Genomic DNA, 17842 nt, shown 5'->3' with positions numbered 1-17842 from the left:
AACCTCCTGAAGGGAGGCCAGACAGGCCTGAGATAAATGGCTCCTCTGCCATTAGAAACTGTGAGACCTCCAGTAAAGCTCATTGACCTTTCTGCGCCTCAATTTCTACAGATCTAAAGGGAGGATAAGGATATCCACTTGCCAGGATTATTTCGAGGATTAAAGGAGGCTTATGTGCAAAGAAGCTGGGATTTTCTACAGACAGAGCTCTGTCCCTTTCCCTCTTCTTCCAGCCCTTCTCTGCCCCATCCCCTCTCTTCCTTTCCTCTCCTCTTTCTTCCTTCTTAACAGTCTTTTTGACTCTTTGGTGTGTGCAAATTTGTGCATTATTTACCCCAACTAATACTGGTTGCAGGCGTACTGCAGAATGACTTAGTGCATTGCTGGAGGAAGTATCAGATTTAAAAACCTGGTCCCTAATCTAAGAGAGGATTATTAATTGCCCACAAGTGTCCACCAGTGTGCACTGTGTGTGTGTGTGCATTATCTCTTTAAGTTGCCCTGCTCTCTGGTGTGGCCATCTGGCCTCTGCAGTTAGCCTGCAACAGTTCCCTCCTCGTGGCATCTGAGCTAGGCCACCTGGGACAAACCAGCTCTGCAGCTTCCATGTCATCACTACTGCTGCTGAGCCTGATTCTGGCTGGGTCTGGGGACCCAGTAGACTGGGAGCAGACTGTGTTTCAATTGTTTTCCAGGACACTAGGCAGGCAAAAGAGTGAGGATAAAGGGAGGTGAGGAAGGGGAGGTGGGTGGCCAGGAAGTCAAGCTTAGTATAGACAGCTCCTGGGCCCAATGAGGGAGAAAGGAATGAGTTACCATCATCCTTCCCCCACATAGGCACCTGCTCTCTAGGAGGCCTGGAGAGCCCTGGGCTCATCCTCTTCTGGAGCCTTTTCACCCCAATGAGTGTCTATGTGTAGGTTCTGGTGCCTCCTCTGTGCTCACTGGACAGTGATCTGTGCTCCCAAGATGTGGGTGCTCAAAAACCTGAAATGGCATTGCCACAGGAAGGGATGTTAGAAACCATTTACCTGAGTGTTTCCAAAATGTGCTCCGAGGACCACTTGGTCCACGAGTTCCTAGCAGGTATCCTGTGAGCAAATGGGGTCTCTGGTTCAACATGCTTGGGAAAGGCTATGTGCACAGCTCCCCTCCCACCAGTGTCAGCATCCACACTGGGCCAGTGAAGACGCTGAGGAGCCTGCACTGCTTTCACTTTACATGATACATCATTTTCTAAACTGACTTGTGCATATTCATTGGGACTATTTATCGCCATTTTTGCCACACTGGTGTTCTGAAGATCAGTGTGGGCCATGCAGATACAGCCAAGCCCTTTATTTCATAGATGAAGGCCTGCGAGCTCGGGTCACCAGGAAAAGGTCTCACTTTTGGACCAGGCTTCTGCCATCACTGCTTCTGTGAGCTCCCAGCTCATCTCCCCCACCACGGCCCCAGGATTGCCAGCTCCTCTGACAGGTGGACCCCCCACTGAGCTCACATTCCCCATAATCCTCCCAGGGAGATCTTTGGGACCTTTCTGCCAACTCCCAAGTGGAGATGGTGCAGCCTCAAGAAGCCTGAGCCCCAGGGAGTACCTAGGTGACCCCAGCACCTGGCGTGCAGTCTTTAACCTCATAGCTGCTGGTCCTTGGAGTGACAGCTGAGCTGTTGAGAATCTTGGAAAAACTCGCCTGGAAGGGGATGGTTAACGAGTTCATCTTCTCTTCCTGTTACTCTGTGATTTTGAGTGACAGCTACTCCTCAGGAAGTGTGCAGAAGTAGTGCAATGAAGAATGTTTGTTTACCGTTGCACACAGTTGCTGACACTGGAAGACAGGGAGGTCTGAGCACTTGACCCTCAACGCTGGGAGTCAGGCACAACAGAGGTGTCATTATCAGCATCATTTGTACATGAGGGAGGAGAACACAGAGGCCAGAGGGGTCAAACAAGTTGTTCAAGGTCCTGGGACCAGGAAAGGGGAGCTGGGACCCAAAGCCATCGAGCGGAGCTCTGCAGCCTCTGCTTCCACCCCTGGGTGCCACGGTCACTGTGATTGGAAGGACAAGACTCACTCATATTTTTGGATCAGGTCCGTTTGTTCTAATACTGCACCTTGGAAAATCAACACTTCAGCTAGTGCCCTGGCCACTGGGAAAGGCTATTTCTAGAGGGACATTTCACCCTTCCTTTTGTTTCATGCAGCTGGTGCCCCTGTAGGGAAAGGAAAGCTGGTCACTTGTCCTTCCTCCCTTGGCAGGCTTGGGAGCCGCCTGTACTGGCTGTGCTCTCTGGGAACTGGCCCCCACAGGAGCCAGAAATGAACTGTCCTGGCCCCGTCAGAGAATATAATATTGCACAGGTGAAAAGCAAGCCCTGGGTGGCGTTTATCTTTCCCCAGATAACTACAGTAATACTGTCGGACTCTGAATGCTCGGTTACATTTCAAATTTATTTCCAATCGTTCTGAGCTGGATCAATGGGAGACAAAGGTACCTTTTAGCTCTGGCACCTGCTGTTCCCCCCAAATGTCAAGGACTGACATTTGATGCCATTATCCCCAGTCAGCATACAGATGACTTATTTCCTTGCTTCCCCAGCCCCCGGGTACCCCGGCACCCCCTCACTCTCAACAAGGACTTTCCTGCCAGTGAGCTGATGTTGTCCTGCACTGCCCAGGGGGCCCCATGTGCCCAGATTTTCTCCCACCTCCGTGGAGCAAAAGGTGGCCTCTGGGGTGGCCATCGCCTCCCTGGGTCCCTGGGAGTGGCCTCTTGTAGCGCGAGTCCTCCTTCGTTCCTCCCTGGGCAGGCACCTAGTGTTTCCAGGTGCCTATCTTGGGAAGAATCAAGTGCTCTCTCTCTCTGTCTGGTGGTATCAGCAGGGGTGCTGGGCGATGGGGTGTATTTTTCCTGATGGAGATGGGGGAGGCATTCAGGGAAGTGAAATCTGTTGTCCCTCAAATAAAGTACTCCTTTCTGCTGCTATCACCAGCATCTTGGAGGGCAGGGTCGCCCTGCAGGGCTGCATCTGCACTCTCAGCAAACTCCGTGCCCTTGGCCTCATTGGTGTGGTACGTGCCCTTGTGCCGGTACATGTAGCGCAGCATGACGAAGAGGAGGGAGATTAGGACAATGGCCACAGCAGCAATCACGCCTGCAGGTGGGAAGAGGTGCAAGGGTCAGTCTGAGGCAGGAGCTCTGGGGCCTGGGATGGGGGTCAAGACCCACAGGGGTTGTGTGAGGACAGATACAATGCCACAACCGAAACAGATGCTCCTTGATTTATGATGGGAGCCAGGTTCCTGTAAGCCCATAATAAGTTAAAAATACTGTAAATGAAAAATGCATTTAATACTCCAAACCTACTGAGCATCAAAGCTTGGCCTAGCCTACCTTAAGCAGGCTCAGAACACTTACATTAACCTAAAGTTGTGCAAAATCATCTGACCCAGAGACTATTTTATAATATAGTGTATCATACTATATATTGCCAGCCTGGGAAATGGTCAAAGTTCAAAATTCAAAGTACCGTTTCTACTGAATTCTTTTGCATTCACGCCATTCCAAACTCAAGAACTCATAAGTTGAACCGTGTACACTGGAGACAACTGTACCAACACCAAACAGGCCAGTTCATTCCTTCCCCATGCTTCACCAACCTGTTGTGTGGTGGCACTGTAACCTGTGCCTTCCTAAAATAATCCACCTTTCCCCTTCTCTCCTCTCCTTCCTTCCCTCCCTTTTCATTTTCTTCCTCACAGTTCTGCTACTAACCACTCTAACCACTCTGCAGACAGGTTAGAATCATACCCCAGGACTGAACGTTGTTTGGAGATTTTCCATTCTAAAACTAGGAAAGTCCCAGAAAACAGGGCAGAGCTGGTTGCTCTATGTACACTATAGAGGGGGAAAAAAGATGAGGCTATTAACTGTGCTTGGGGCAGGTTGTGTGGTTTGTGTTTTTCAATGGCCCGATGGCTGCTCCTCACCCTACCCTGCTCCCATTCCCTCCGGGGGACTGAGGACTGGGCGAATCTGCTGGAGGAGCAGGACTTGGCCACACAAAGGACTGAAGTGGGAGAGGGTAACGCAGAGGATGCCAAGGTGGTGGCTGTGCGAGGGGTAGTCACCCCTCACTTCTGCTAGGACTCCAGAGGGGTGGGGAAGTACAGTGTGAAGCTGCTCAGGAGGGGTCAGATCAATCAGGACCTTGAAAGTGAGGGGGCAGCAGTCTCATGGGGTGGGGGTGTTTTGAGTTTGGGCATTTACTTTGAAGCTGCAGAACAAGCCTCTGTCTTTTCTTAGAATGCAGGCTTATTTGGAGGCCTTGGGGAGGGACTGCTGAAGAATATGGAAAGTCTGAAACTGCTCCCAAGTCCCACCTTTACAGAACAATTTCCTAAACTTCCTACTACCTTCAGGGGTACACTTGTATCTGCAAAATGTTAATAATACCATCTAAGAAGAAAAAACGCTCAGTGGTGCAATGAGTTGGAGAATGCCAGATTACACAGAGTCCAACAGGTGTCTTTGATTGCTTGCTGCTGATGCTTTTTCTTTCTTTTCAAATTGTAGATGTTTCCTGAGTTATTAATAAGCTGCTGAGAAGTGTGGATCTCAAAGAAGGTCGCAGAGCACACAGCACCTCCCAAACTTGGTTGTTCTTCAAACACAGTTTGCAGTCACAGCCATGACCCATGGCGAGCCCCTTGCCCAGGGTTCAAAGCAAGGCAAAGGCAGGCTCAAGTTTCCTTGAGGATGGAGGGTTGGGGGTCATGGACCCAGGGAAGACAATAATGTGAGATGAGGGAGATGGTGGAGAAGTCTAAGTAGCCTGGTCAGTCTGCCCTCATCCCACCTCCACCCTCAACCTCCTTCACCAAAGCTGCTGCCTCTCCAGCCCCTGAGTTCCTGTGAGTCAACAGCCCTGAGAAAGGCCAATAAATACATACATAGATATGTACGATGTATGTGTGTATATATATATATTTACCCAGGGCTAGACTCCTCCATTCCACATTCAAAACCACCTCTGAGGGAGAGAAAAAATTGCTACAGCCACCACTGCCCAAGTCCTTAGGTCAGTTCTCCCCTGGATGTTTTCACCAAGGCCCCCCACCCTGGCTGCTTAAAGGGCTCTGTGATGAGAGCTCACCTGCAATGATGACAATGTCAATTATGGTAGGGGTGGAGGCCTCCATCCAGCCATCCACCCCTCCAGCCATCCCTGGATCAGGCTCTGTGAACAGAGGACAAGAATCTGAGGTCAGAGAGGAAGACTTTCCATGCCTAGCAGCACCTTGGCCCAAGCTGCATCCTTTGCTCAGGTGTAAGCAGCTCTGAGAATGGGTCCAAGTGGACAGAGACAGTGTGGTGCACCCACCAACTCCTAGCAGGGGTGCACAGACCAGGAACCAGGTTCTGCTTGGCCACTGACTGGGATGGAACTGTTTGAACCTGAACCACCAGGTCGCTCCAGGCCCATTTGAGTTCTCTGCCATATGCCTCCACTGAGGGTGCTGCCTACACCTGGAAGATGATCAACAGATGTCTGTGGTATGTATGAAGGCAGGTACTCTTGTTGTGTTTAAGAAAGAATGTTTGTGGAGTGTCTGATGCTCACACCAGCTATCTCAGTCCAATTTGTGTTCCTATAGCTGAATACCTGTGTAATTTATAAAGAAGAGAGGTTTATTTAGCTCACAGTTCTAGTGGCTGGGAAGTCCAAATTGGGCAGCTGCATCTGGTGAGGGCCTCATACTGCTCCCACTCATGGCAAAAAGCAGAAGGGGAGCAGACATTCGCAAAGAGACCACAAGGTGATGTAGAAAGCAAGAGAGTTTAGAAAGCTGAATTTGCTTTTATAACAACCTGCTCTCCAGTGACTAATCCAGTCTCACGACAGCTAGAACTCCCTCCCTCCCTCAAGGGGGTATTAATATATGCAGGAGGGATCTGCCCCTGTGACTCAAATATCTCCCACTAGGTCCCACCTCCCATCACTGCCACCTTGGGAATCAAATTTCAACATGAGCTTTTGCAGGGTCAAACCACATCCAAACCATAGCACCAGGTGTTGCTTTAACTGCCTTCTATCTACTCTATCATGCAGTCTTCACATCCATCCTATGAGGTGCCTGGTGTTATTGGCCCGTCTCACAGGAAGAACACCAGGGCTCAGAGACGTGATGTGCCCGTGATCACACAGCTCATCCGATATCAGGTCAGGACTTGGCCAGTGCTCTTGCCTCTGGAGTGCACTTTCTCTCTTGGAGAAGCCCTTCCCAGGGCTCCTGTCTGAGGAGTCATTCCTGAAGCCCTCCCATAGGTCTTTACATTGAATCTGCTGTGGGAAGGACCACTCTATGACACTCTCCAAGTTACTGAGTGTGTTTTTTCACAGCTTAATGGCCTGGCCAAAGAGGGTAGGATGTCTAGGACATTGGGGACCAGGATGTTTCCTAGAGCTGCTGCACAGAATGCCTTCTCTCCTCTGGGAGATGATTGTGAAGAAGGATTTATTGGATCACAGAAATATCAGTGTTAACATAGGAAATCCCATGTTCCCATTACAATGGCTCTGCATAATAAAACAGAGAAGGATGCTTCATAATAGTCATTTCCACTCAGATAATCACTTTAATTATAGTGCTATGAGGTCATTCTCCCCAGTGCAGCTGCCAGATGCCTCTTTCTTATAAGTAACTGCCTGCTGGAGTCAGGAGTCATAGTGGGTGAGGGGAAAACAGACTCCCAGCTAGGGGTCCACAGCAGGACGCAGATGGGCCAAGCTAGGGGTGTCTGGGGCCACCAAGGAGCTTGGAGGTGGGGAAGAAGATAACACAAGGCATTGAGGCCGCCAAGGGACCCAGTGAACACTGGGTCAGGAGTCAGGACCTTGGGAGCCAGGAACCAGGCAGGGTATAGGATCCAGCATTCATGGTGCTTCTCAGTAGTAAGACCTGAAGCAGGAGCCATAGCAAGTTCAAGTGGGTGCTAGACTTTATTATACAGTGTGAACAAGTGCAGCCTCCAGTTTAGTATCTAGCACATAGTAGGTACTCAATAAATATTCACTGAATGCATGAGTAAATGCATGCATATATAAATGAATGGATTTAGTGGTGGGGTTCTAGACTTTTCCAATCACCAAGCACCTCAAAGTTCAGAAAGAAAGAATAACACCTTGCTTAAGTAGGCATGGATGGTTATAGAAGCTCAAATACCCAGAACTGCCCTCCGAAATTTTCCAGGTGAAGACAACATTTCTTATGACAGTTTGTCCAACACAATCAGGGTTAGAAGAGACTGTTATTTCCTCTTCCTTTAAAACAACTAACAATCGCTTACTAGATGCCAGGTGCAGGTCTCAACATTTAATGCATTTTAATATGGTCCTTGCAACAGTTGCAAGAACGTTGCTTGGAGATTATTCATTCTAAAACCAGGAAAGTCCCAGAAAACAGGGCAGAGCTGGTTGCTGTATATACACTATACAGGGGGTAAAAAGATGAGGTTATTAACTGTGCTTGGGGCAGGTTGTGTGGTTTGTGTTTTTCAATGGCCCGATGGCTGCTCCTCACCCTACCCTGCTCCCATTCCCTCCTGGGGATTGAGGACTGCGGAAATCTGCAGGAGGAGCAGTTAACTTGGCCACACAAAGGACTGAAGAGGGAGAGGGTAACGCAGAGGATGCTAAGTTGGTGGCTGTGCGAGGGGCTGTCACCCCTCACTTCTGCTGGGACTCCAGAGGGGTGGGGAAGTACAGTGTAAGGCTGCTGAGAAGGGGTCACATCACTCAGGAACTTGAAAGTGAGGGGGCAGCAGTCTCATGGGGTGGGGGTGTTTTGAGTTTGGGCATTTACTTTGAAGCTGCAGAACAAGCCTCTGTCTTTTCTTAGAATGCAGGTTTATTTGGAGGCCTTGGGGAGGGACTGCTGAAGAATATGGAAAGTCTGAAATTGCTCCCAAGTCCCACCTTTATAGAACAATTTCTTAAACTTCCTACTGCCTTCAGGGGAACACTTGTATCTGCATAATGTTAATAATACCATCTAAGAAGAAAAAACGCTCAGTGGTGCAATGAGTTGGAGAATGCCAGGTTACACAGAGTCCAACAGGTGTCTTTGATTGCTTGCTGCTGATGCTTTTTCTTTCTTTTCAAATTGTAGATGTTTCCTGAGTTATTAATAAGCTGCTGAGAAGTGTGGATCTCAAAGAAGGTCGCAGAGCATACAGCACCTCCCAAACTTGGTTGTTCTTCAAACACAGTTTGCAGTCACAGCCATGACCCATGGCGAGCCCCTTGCCCAGGGTTCAAAGCAAGGCAAAGGCAGGCTCAAGTTTCCTTGAGGACAGAGTGTTGAGGGTCATGGACCCAGGGCAGAAAATAATGTGAGATGAGGGAGACGGTGGAGAAGTCTAAGTAGCCTGATCAGTCTACCCTCATCTCACCTCCACCCTCAACCTCCCCCGCCAAAACTGCTGCCTCTCCAGCTCCTGAGTTCCTGTGAGTCAACAGCCCTGAGAAAGGCCAATAAATACATACATAGATATGTACGATGTATGTGTGTATATATATATTTACCCAGGGCTAGACTCCTCCATTCCACATTCAAAACCACCTCTAAGGGAGAGAAAAAATGGCCACAGCCACCCCTGTTCAAGTCCTTAGGTCAGTTCTCCCCTGGATGTTTTCACCAAGTCCCCCAACCCTGGCTGCTTAAAGGGCTCTGTGATGAGAGCTCATCTGAAGTCATGGCAGTTTCCATTATGGTGGGGCTCTGTGATGAGAACTCACCTGCAATGGTGGTAGTATGCATTGTGGTGGAGGCAGAGGCCATCCCTGGATCAGGCTCTGTGAACAGAGGACAAGAATCTGAGGTCAGAGAGGAAAACTCTCCATGCCTAGCAGCACCTTGGCCCAAGCTGCATCCTTTGCTCAGGTGTAAGCAGCTCTGAGAATGGGTCCAAGTGGACAGAGACAGTGTGGTGCACCCACCAACTCCTAGCAGGGGTGCACAGACCAGGAACCAGGTTCTGCTTGGTCACTGACTGGGATGGAACTGTTTGAACCTGAACCACCAGGTCACTCCAGGCCCATTTAAGTTCTCTGCAGTATGCCTCCACTGAGAGTGGTGCCTGCACGTGGTAGATGCTCAACAGATATCTGTGCTGTGTATGAAGGCAGGGACTCTTGTTGTGTTTAAGAAAGAATGTTTGTGGAGTGTCTGATGCTCACATCAGGTGTCTCAGTCCATTTTGTGTTGCTATAGGTGAATACTTGGGTAATTTATAAAGAAGAAGGGTTTATTTGGCTCACAGTTCTAGTGGCTGGGAAGTCCAAATTGGGCAGCTGCATCTGGTGAGGGCCTCATACTGCTCCCACTCATGGCAAAAAGCAGAAGGGGAGCAGACATTCGCAAAGAGACCACAAGGTGATGTAGAAAGCAAGAGAGTTTAGAAAGCTGAATTTGCTTTTATAACAACCTGCTCTCCAGTGACTAATCCAGTCTCATGACAGCTAGAACTCCCTCCCTCCCTCAAGGGGGTATTAATGTATGCAGGAGGGATCTGCCCCTGTGACTCAAATATCTCCCACTAGGTCCCACCTCCCATCACTGCCACCTTGGGAATCAAATTTCAACATGAGCTTTTGCAGGGTCAAACCACATCCAAACCATAGCACCAGGTGTTGCTTTAACTGCCTTCTATCTACTCTATCATGCAGTCTTCACATCCATCCTATGAGGTGCCTGGTGTTATTGGCCCGTCTCACAGGAAGAACACCAAGGCTCAGAGACGTGATGTGCCCGTGATCACACAGCTCATCCGATATCAGGTCAGGACTTGGCCAGTGCTCTTGCCTCTGGAGTGCACTTTCTCTCTTGGAGAAGCCCTTCCCAGGGCTCCTGTCTGAGGAGTCATTCCTGAAGCCCTCCCATAGGTCTTTACATTGACTCTGCTGTGGGAAGGACCACTCTATGACACTCTCCAAGTTACTGAGTGTGTTTTTTCACAGCTTAATGGCCTGGCCAAAGAGGGTGGGATGTCTAGGACATTGGGGACCAGGATGTTTCCTAGAGCTGCTGCACAGAATGCCTTCTCTCCTCTGGGAGATGATTGTGAAGAAGGATTTATTGGATCACAGAAATATCAGTGTTAACATAGGAAATCCCATGTTCCCAATACAATGGCTCTGCATAATAAAACAGAGAAGGATGCTTCATAATAGTCATTTCCACTCAGATAATCACTTTAATTATAGTGCTATGAGGTCATTCTCCCCAGTGCAGCTGCCAGATGCCTCTTTCTTATAAGTAACTGCCTGCTGGAGTCAGGAGTCATAGTGGGTGAGGGGAAAACAGACTCCCAGCTAGGAGTCCACAGCAGGATGCAGGTGGGCCAAGCTAGAGGTGTCTGGGGCCACCAAGGAGCTTGGAGGTGGGGAAGAAGATAACACAAGGCACTGAGGCAGCCAAGGGACCCAGTGAACACTGGGTCAGGAGTCAGGACCTTGGGAGCCAGGAACCAGGCAGGGTATAGGATCCAGCATTCATGGTGCTTCTCAGTAGCAAGACCTGAAGCAGGAGCCATAGCAAGTTCAAGTGGGTGCTAGACTTTATTATACAGTGAATAAGTGCAGCCTCCAGTTTAGTATCTAGCACATAGTAGGTACTCAATAAATATTCACTGAATGCATGAGTAAATGCATGCATATATAAATGAATGGATTTAGTGGTGGAGTTCTAGACTTTTCTAACCACTATGCACCTCAAAGTTCAGAAAGAAAGAATAACACCTTGCTTAAGTAGGCATGGATGGTTATAGAAGCTCAAATACCCAGAACTGCCCTTTGAAATTTTCCAGGTGAAGACCAGCATTTCTTATGATAGTTTGTCCAACACAATCAGGGTTAGAAGAGACTGTTATTTTCCCTTCCTTTAAAACAGGTAATAATTTCATACTAAATGCCAGGTGCTGCTCTCCACATTTAATGTATTTTAACTCAGACCTTGCAACATTTCCATTTGATAGGAGTTATTATTAGCCCCATTTTCCAGATTTGGCAGCTGCGTCCCAGAAAAGTGTTATTTTCCCCGGCTTGTACCTTGAGAGTCAGAAGTCAATCATTTGAAGCCCTGGCAGCCTTGAGTCAGTGTGTTTAGCCCTACAGGGCACTGCGAAGTGTAGAGCCTTGGTAAGCTGGTTTCCAGATGAGATATTTGGCTTGAACAACTTGGGGTGCATTTCTTGGCTTCTGGTTAGGGACCTTGTACCCAAATCTGTATACTGGGAGACTATACACACTTCCAGCAGGGCAGCCAGGCTGGGAGGGGAGGTAGGACCTGAGAGCTTCGGGGCCTCATTGGGAGACCATTGGGATTGCCTGCTGGGCCTCCCAATGTGGGCTCCCTCCAAGCTCATGCCCCCTGAGGAGCGTGGTGGGCAGGAAAGGTCCCTCAGCTGGAACTACTCTCTCCATGCCCCCCACCCCACCAAGTGTGTGGAGCTGAATTTACATATGTTTCACAATGTGACAGACTCCAGGGGAGTGACATTTCAGCCCAACCAGAGCTGCCCTATATTAATAGATCAGAATCAGCATAGAGAGGAAGCTCAAGGCTGTCTGGGAAGGTGCGGATGCTGTGAGACAGCAATTCTCAAAGCATAGTCTCTGGGTACACAGCATCCTCTGGGAGCCTGTTAGAAATAGAAATTCTCAGGCCCCAGCCCAGACCTACTGAAGAAAAACACTAGGACTGGGACCCAGTAATTACTATAGTAGATTCTGATTCATGCTGTAGGCTGGGAAGTGCTGGTGTAAAGAGGGCTTCCAGAAGCGGTGACATCAGGATTGGTCCTTTAAGGGCAAATAGGAGTTTGCTGCACAAAGCCTATAAGCATTCCAGGCAGAGAGCTCAGCATCTAAGGCAGCTCTCCCCACTTCTCAGCTTTCTCCCCAGTGTCTGCTTGCCATCCACGGCTCCAAGGCTCCGGAAGCCTCTGGAGATGGAAGGGTGAGAGCCCCCCTTGGTGCACTCCCTTACCCTGTACCCATTCAGCTAGCAGCAGTGATATCAGGTCTTCGGAGAAGACTGGCTGAGTGAGCTCAGATCCTGCCCAGAAAGTAGGTGGTTGGTCTGCATCCAGCTTAACGGGCCTGGAATGAAAGCCTGCCCCTTGCTGGAGCTGAGGGATACTTCTGAGGTTGAGATTAGGATCATGCTGAGCTCAGCAACTAGGATGGGGGTGATCTGCAGGCAGCCTTGGGGGTGGGTTCATGGCAGAATAAGGCGTTGATTACAGCCAAGCTTGGGTCTGGTATCAGAAATAGACAATTACCCAGCACAACAATTGGACAGACATGAGAGGACCTATTTTTTGGAAAGACCCAAGCATCCTACTTTTTTTCTTCCCAGCCCTCCTCCAGGTTGCAAGGTCCCCCCGGCCCCCTGCAACACCCCACCAGACAGGAAGCTCCACACGTTCAGGCTTGTCTTGCTCACAACTCTATACTCAGCATTAGACTGGGTGCCTGGCACTGAATGACAACTGCTGAATGTTTGAAAGCCTTCTGGGGAACCACGAACCAACTAAACTGCAGCCTTCACTATGCTCATCTTTGTGGAGTTGGGAGTGGCTTTTCATCCATGGGATTTGCCATTGGCTACAGTCATTCCTACTAACTCTCTATGTCCTCAGGATGTCAGCTGTCCATTCTCTGGCAGAAGGCAGCCACCCCTGGAGGCAGCGGGGCACACAGGCACAACCCTGCAGTGCGGGCAGTGCTCTCTGCTTCAGTTGGCAGCTTGAGTGCAGCTGTTGGGGTGCAGAACCTCAGTTGCAATGGATTCTCAGGGCCAGTGGTATTTTTCAGATGTGGACGGAGAGCAGGGGTCAGGTGCTAGCCCTGAGGATGGAAGTCACACTCCTCTGTTGCCACCAAGAGCCTCTCTTCTTTTGCATTTTCAGATGACACTCTGCTAAAAAGTTCTCTTTTTTTCCTGCATGGGCTGGTCTTTACATTTCCCGGCCCATCTCCTATGGCTCCCCTCTGCCATAGGAGTTGTTGAAGGGGTTCCCCACTTCCTGTCTTCCTCCTGTCCATCTGTCCCAGCAAAGAAGGAAGAATTCAGGCACAGGGTGAGGGCTCGAAGGAGGGGAGTTGAGAATGAGGATGGCTTCAGACTAGAACACCTAGGTGTTCTGGGAGGAGGAAGATGATTTCAGCCTCAAAATCATGACAGGAAATGCAGGTGTTTCATGGGGGTCCTTGGAGACTTCCTGCAATGACAAACCTTGTTGATGACAGTGATGCAGCAGCAACAGCAACGTTGACTGCTTGACAGTTGGCCAGGTGCTGTGGCAGTTACCTGGAGTGTTCAATTGCGAGGAACCTACAAGCCTGGTTAGAAAAGTCAATTTACCAGGCCGGGTGCAGTGGCTCATGCCTGTAATCCCAACTTTGGGAGGCTGAGGTGGGTGGAACACCTGAGGTCAGGAGTTCAAGACCAGCCTGACCAACATGGTGAAATTCCATCTCTACTAAAAATACAAAAATTAGTTGGGCATGCTGGCGGGTGCCTGTAATCCCAGCTACTCAGGAGGCTAAGGCAGGAGAATCACTTGAACCTGGGAGGTGGAGGTTGTAGTGAGCTGAGATTGCATCATTGCACTCCAACCTGGGCGACAGAGTGAGAATCCCTCTCAAAAAAAAAAAAAAAAAGAAAGAAAGAAAAGTCAATTTAACAAGCACTCTGAAGCAGAAAGGCTTTGTGCAAGTCTGATTTGGGGTTCAAGAGCCAGACAGCAATGGGGGAAGGAACAGTAACCTTTGGGGACATGGAAAGTGCTTCTCAGCTAGCACTGTGGTTTTTCTTCCTGCTCTAGATTCCTGAGCATCCTTGCACAAGTGAAGCAGAAATCAGATGAGAGTTGAAGTACATTAACTAACTTTTCTTTTTGGTAGGAAAGGTCAAATGCATTTACTTGCCCTTGATGGCTGGCTATCATTGCTTCCGGAAAAGACGCAGTGTACAGGCTGTAGGGTCTCAGAATAAAGTGCCCCCAAGAAATAAATGAATAGCTTATTACCCACACATCCATTTCTCCTAGAAGCCAGCCAGTGTTGGCTAAGCAGTTAACATTTATTCAGCCACAGAGTTACAGGGGAGAGGAGAATATGGTGCGCGTCCCCCGGAAGCATATGACTTGGCTGGGGAGGTGCAAAAGTCAGACTGCCCACAGTCTCTATGTGATGAAGCATCAAAATGAGCATTGACGAGGTGCTAGGGAGACTTGTGGAGACACAACTGTGAGACTGAGCCCCAGGACTCTAGGATTCTATGGCAATGGGGATGCTCATAATTGTGCTGGTTCATTCTTTCCTTCAGCAAACCTTTTGTAGCACCTTCTACGCTCCAGCCATATGCTCCACCGTTAAGGCCAAGTCCCTGCCATCAGGAGCACGCTGTGTAACCGACAAGGACAAATGCATGTGGGTAAGTTGGGAAAAGGTTGCTCTCTGTTGGAATCCATAGATCTCCAGTGTCCTCAGGAAAGGCTTCCTGAAGAGGTGGCCCCAAGTCTGTCCTTCTGAGATAGTGGGTTGGCAATGCCAGTGTGGTAGTGGGCATGGTGGTGGGAGGGATACATGAAGGGAAGGCCATGATGATAGAGTGGTCAGTAAGCCTCTGGGTTGGGTGGAGAGCTTCCCTGGATGCCTGATCACCATGGGCTCCAGGGACCTGCTGGATGTATACTATGAGGGCTTCAATCTGCCGTCATTCTCAGGCATGGCCACTCTTCCTATCTGTGCAGAAAGCACATGTGCATTCGTCTGGTCTTGCAGATGGAATACACAGGTGAGGTTGATGTGAACTTGACCAGCCTGTTCAGAACGTGTCTGAAAGTCTCAAGGTCAAAAGGATTGCCCTGAAGGTCTGTATGGGTGACCTTACAACAGTCTCCCAACAATCCCCAGGGCTGCCAAGGTGCTGTGCAATTTAGCTGTACTGCTTTGACACTCTATAAGATGATCAGCAGTGCTTTCCTCCTCCTAACCCTTATCCGGTCTTATCTGCTGCTACGGTATCAAAACACCACATCGATGACAGAATTGGACCCACGCAGGCTGCACTGCACCATCTTGATGGAAGTGTAGAGGCCTGCAAAGGTGGGTGGGGAGGAGATGTGGCCTCTCTGCCCTGGAGAAGACAGTCATTCCTATGTCAGTAAATTGGGATGAAGCAGAGGCTCAACACTCAGAAGGCAGAGTCAGGAAAGGACATCTCTTCCTTATGTACATCTTGGAGTCTTGCTGGATAACTTTTCATACCTAGTCACTTGCTTTTGGGATGTACTCCCAGGAGGGGAACTGGAAAGAAAGTGAGGCTGCCGTGACTTAGAACTTGAAATGTCTGGTTCCAGGGTTTCCTCTGTATAGATTTCCCTGTTACTCGCCCTGAGCCTTAGAAAAAAAATCTAAACAGAACCTTACTTCAACACCATAACCAATCTGCCTCAGTTGAGCTACGACATCTAAGTAAAAGGAAAGAGTGCTTTTTCTCCCTTGTGAGGCGAGAGTATGAAAAAGTGGAACCATCGTCTCCAAAGTCCGGGATGCTGACAACAGCAGAAATCAGCAAGGCACTCTGAAGGAGGAAGAATCTGGGGATAAAAGCTGGCTGAGCAAGGTGGAGTTGCCCTTGTCCACCACTGGGGAGAAGACTTTGTCAGCTGTGGATGGTGCAGCATTTGTAGTTTATCAGGAAAGCAGCAAATATCCTTTTTTTTTTGAGACAGAGTCTCGCTCTGTTGCCCAGGCTGGAGTGCAATGGCGCGATCTAGACTCACTGCAACCTCTGCCCCCCAGGTTCAAGTGATTCTCCCTGCCTCAGCCTCCCGAGTAGCTGGGATTACAGGCACTTGCCACCATGTCTGGCTAATTTTTGTATTTTCAGTAGAGATGGGTTTTTCGCCATGTTGGCCAGGCTGGTTTCGAACTCCTGACTTCACATGATCCGCCCGCCTTGGCCTCCCGAAGTGTTGGGATTACAGGCATGAGCCATCTCACCTGTTCACAAATATCCTTCTTTACTCATGGCATAGACTGAAGGAAAGCAGAACCACAATTCCCCCAGCCTGACCCCCAGAAGACACACCCTGCCGGAAGATTTCTAGGGAAATCAAATTTGAAAGAGGCAGGAAGAGTGGGGAGGAGGCGATTCTAGTGGCTTTTATGTCTGGGAAGCTCCTAGGGCTTGGTCAGCATCTGGCTGCTGGAGATGGGTAGGGACTGGAGGGGGTGTCTGGGGTCAGCAGGCAACTGAAGAAGCTCAGGCTTAAGACAACGCCCAGACTGCTGAAAGGAGCCAGGTCAATGTGTTCTTCCTGGAAGCAGAAAGCTGCCCTGAACAGTTGGCATGGCTTCAGCACACTAGCAGGGCAGCCCCCACTGTGTAACCTCTGACTTGCCCCTGCATCTTCATCACACTGAGGGATCTTCACAGCGGAAGTGGAAGGAGAACAGAGTCCTTAAGAGGGAACTGAAGCTGAGGGGAGAAGCGGGAGATGCCATCTGAGAGTGAGCGGCAACCAGGCTTTCAAGAACCCCACGCTGACAGAGATGAGGACCGGGCACAGTGGAGGACTCGGAGAATCTATTCCTTCTGCGTGTCCCCTGTCTACCCCCATGCCTGGTGCTGGGTTCGGGGATTTGGGGCCTTTGTGCCAGGGTCTGGTCCATGCACACACCCTTCTGCTCCATAGCTCCTGAGACTGCAGTCTCCTTGGCCTTGTTGTTGGGAAATTAAGCACGTGTTCCCAGCTGATCCACCTACCAGACCACTGCTGATTGATTTAAGGATAGCTGAGCTCCAGTGAGGCAGCAGGGAAATGCTTCTCCAAAAATAGGTGTTTGGGGTACCAAAATGGCAAAGAAAATGGCTGTGTGCAGATGTTCTGAGGAGCCAGGAAGGCCCGTGTATCCCAATCAGCATCTGCTTGACTTGCCAGCTCCAAGCTCCACCAGAGGTGGCTGGAGCGCAGAACACCCTGGACACACCTATTTCCAGTCCCAGCTCCACCCAGACACCTCCCTGAGGAAAGTGAGGGTGTGCAATCCTGCGCACCATGCTCCTGGGGTCATGCATCTGCCAGGCTCAGGGCCAGGCATCTGGCCGCCCTGCTGTGAAGTCAGCACACTTGCCAGGCACGGCGCAGACAGGTGAGGGAGTGGCCCCTCAGTGACGATACTCATGGCCAGACCATTTTGAGGAATGCTATGTAGCTTTTCTTTCTTTCTTTTCTTTTCTTTTCTTTCTTTCTTTTTTTTTTTTTGGATGAAGTTTTTGCTCTGTTGCCCAGGCTGGAGTGCAACGGCGCAATCTCGGCTCACTGCAAACCATGGTTTCTTCACATGTAAAACCCGGTGGCACAACAGTGTAGCCCCGTTGTAAGCTAGTTTGTGGTACACAGTGCCTGACATAGGTCAGGCTATTTGAATATTAATTATTCTCATCGTCAATATGTCAAAGTGGGATTCCTAGAAACAAGTACCTTCAATACTCTGGTATACTATTTGGCATATGTATCACCCTGAGAATCAAGCAATCCACTTCTAGGAATTGATCCTAGAGAAACAATCTGGAACAGGAACAAAAGTCCGTGCTCGGGAAAGTAGATGGTAATGCAGTCTAAAATGAAAAATTAAAGAGAGAGAGCAATCTAAATGTTCCATATTTGGGCATTGGTTATGTAAATTATGATACCCCCATATGACCCAGTATTATGCAGTTAGGGAAGGGGTGCACGTGAACTTAGCAACAGGAGGAAA

At 49.4% G+C, this 17842-nt stretch overlaps 1 protein-coding gene across 3 annotated transcripts in view; it reads right to left on the bottom strand.

Annotated features, from left to right (window-relative positions):
• Positions 1-2434: 2434 nt before the first annotated feature.
• GYPC (glycophorin C) overlaps positions 2435-17842 on the bottom strand; it is a 40547-nt gene continuing 25139 nt past the window's right edge. For 2 of the 3 annotated variants that reach the window (XM_001135559.8, XM_009443208.5), the window contains exons 2-4: positions 8804-8860; positions 5159-5242; positions 2435-3157 (exon numbers count right to left, since the gene is read on the bottom strand). In XM_001135559.8, the coding sequence (XP_001135559.1) occupies positions 2961-3157; positions 5159-5242; positions 8804-8860 (338 nt within the window). In that variant the 3' untranslated portion in view covers positions 2435-2960. The remainder of the gene's footprint in view (positions 3158-5158; positions 5243-8803; positions 8861-17842) is intronic. The other variant, XM_054678955.2, reaches the window with a different exon arrangement.

This window comes from Pan troglodytes, chromosome 13, assembly GCF_028858775.2.
Source record: "Pan troglodytes isolate AG18354 chromosome 13, NHGRI_mPanTro3-v2.0_pri, whole genome shotgun sequence".
NCBI lineage: Eukaryota > Metazoa > Chordata > Mammalia > Primates > Hominidae > Pan > Pan troglodytes.
Note: the sequence above shows the minus strand (reverse complement) of the source record. Positions and strands in the feature narration are given on the sequence as shown.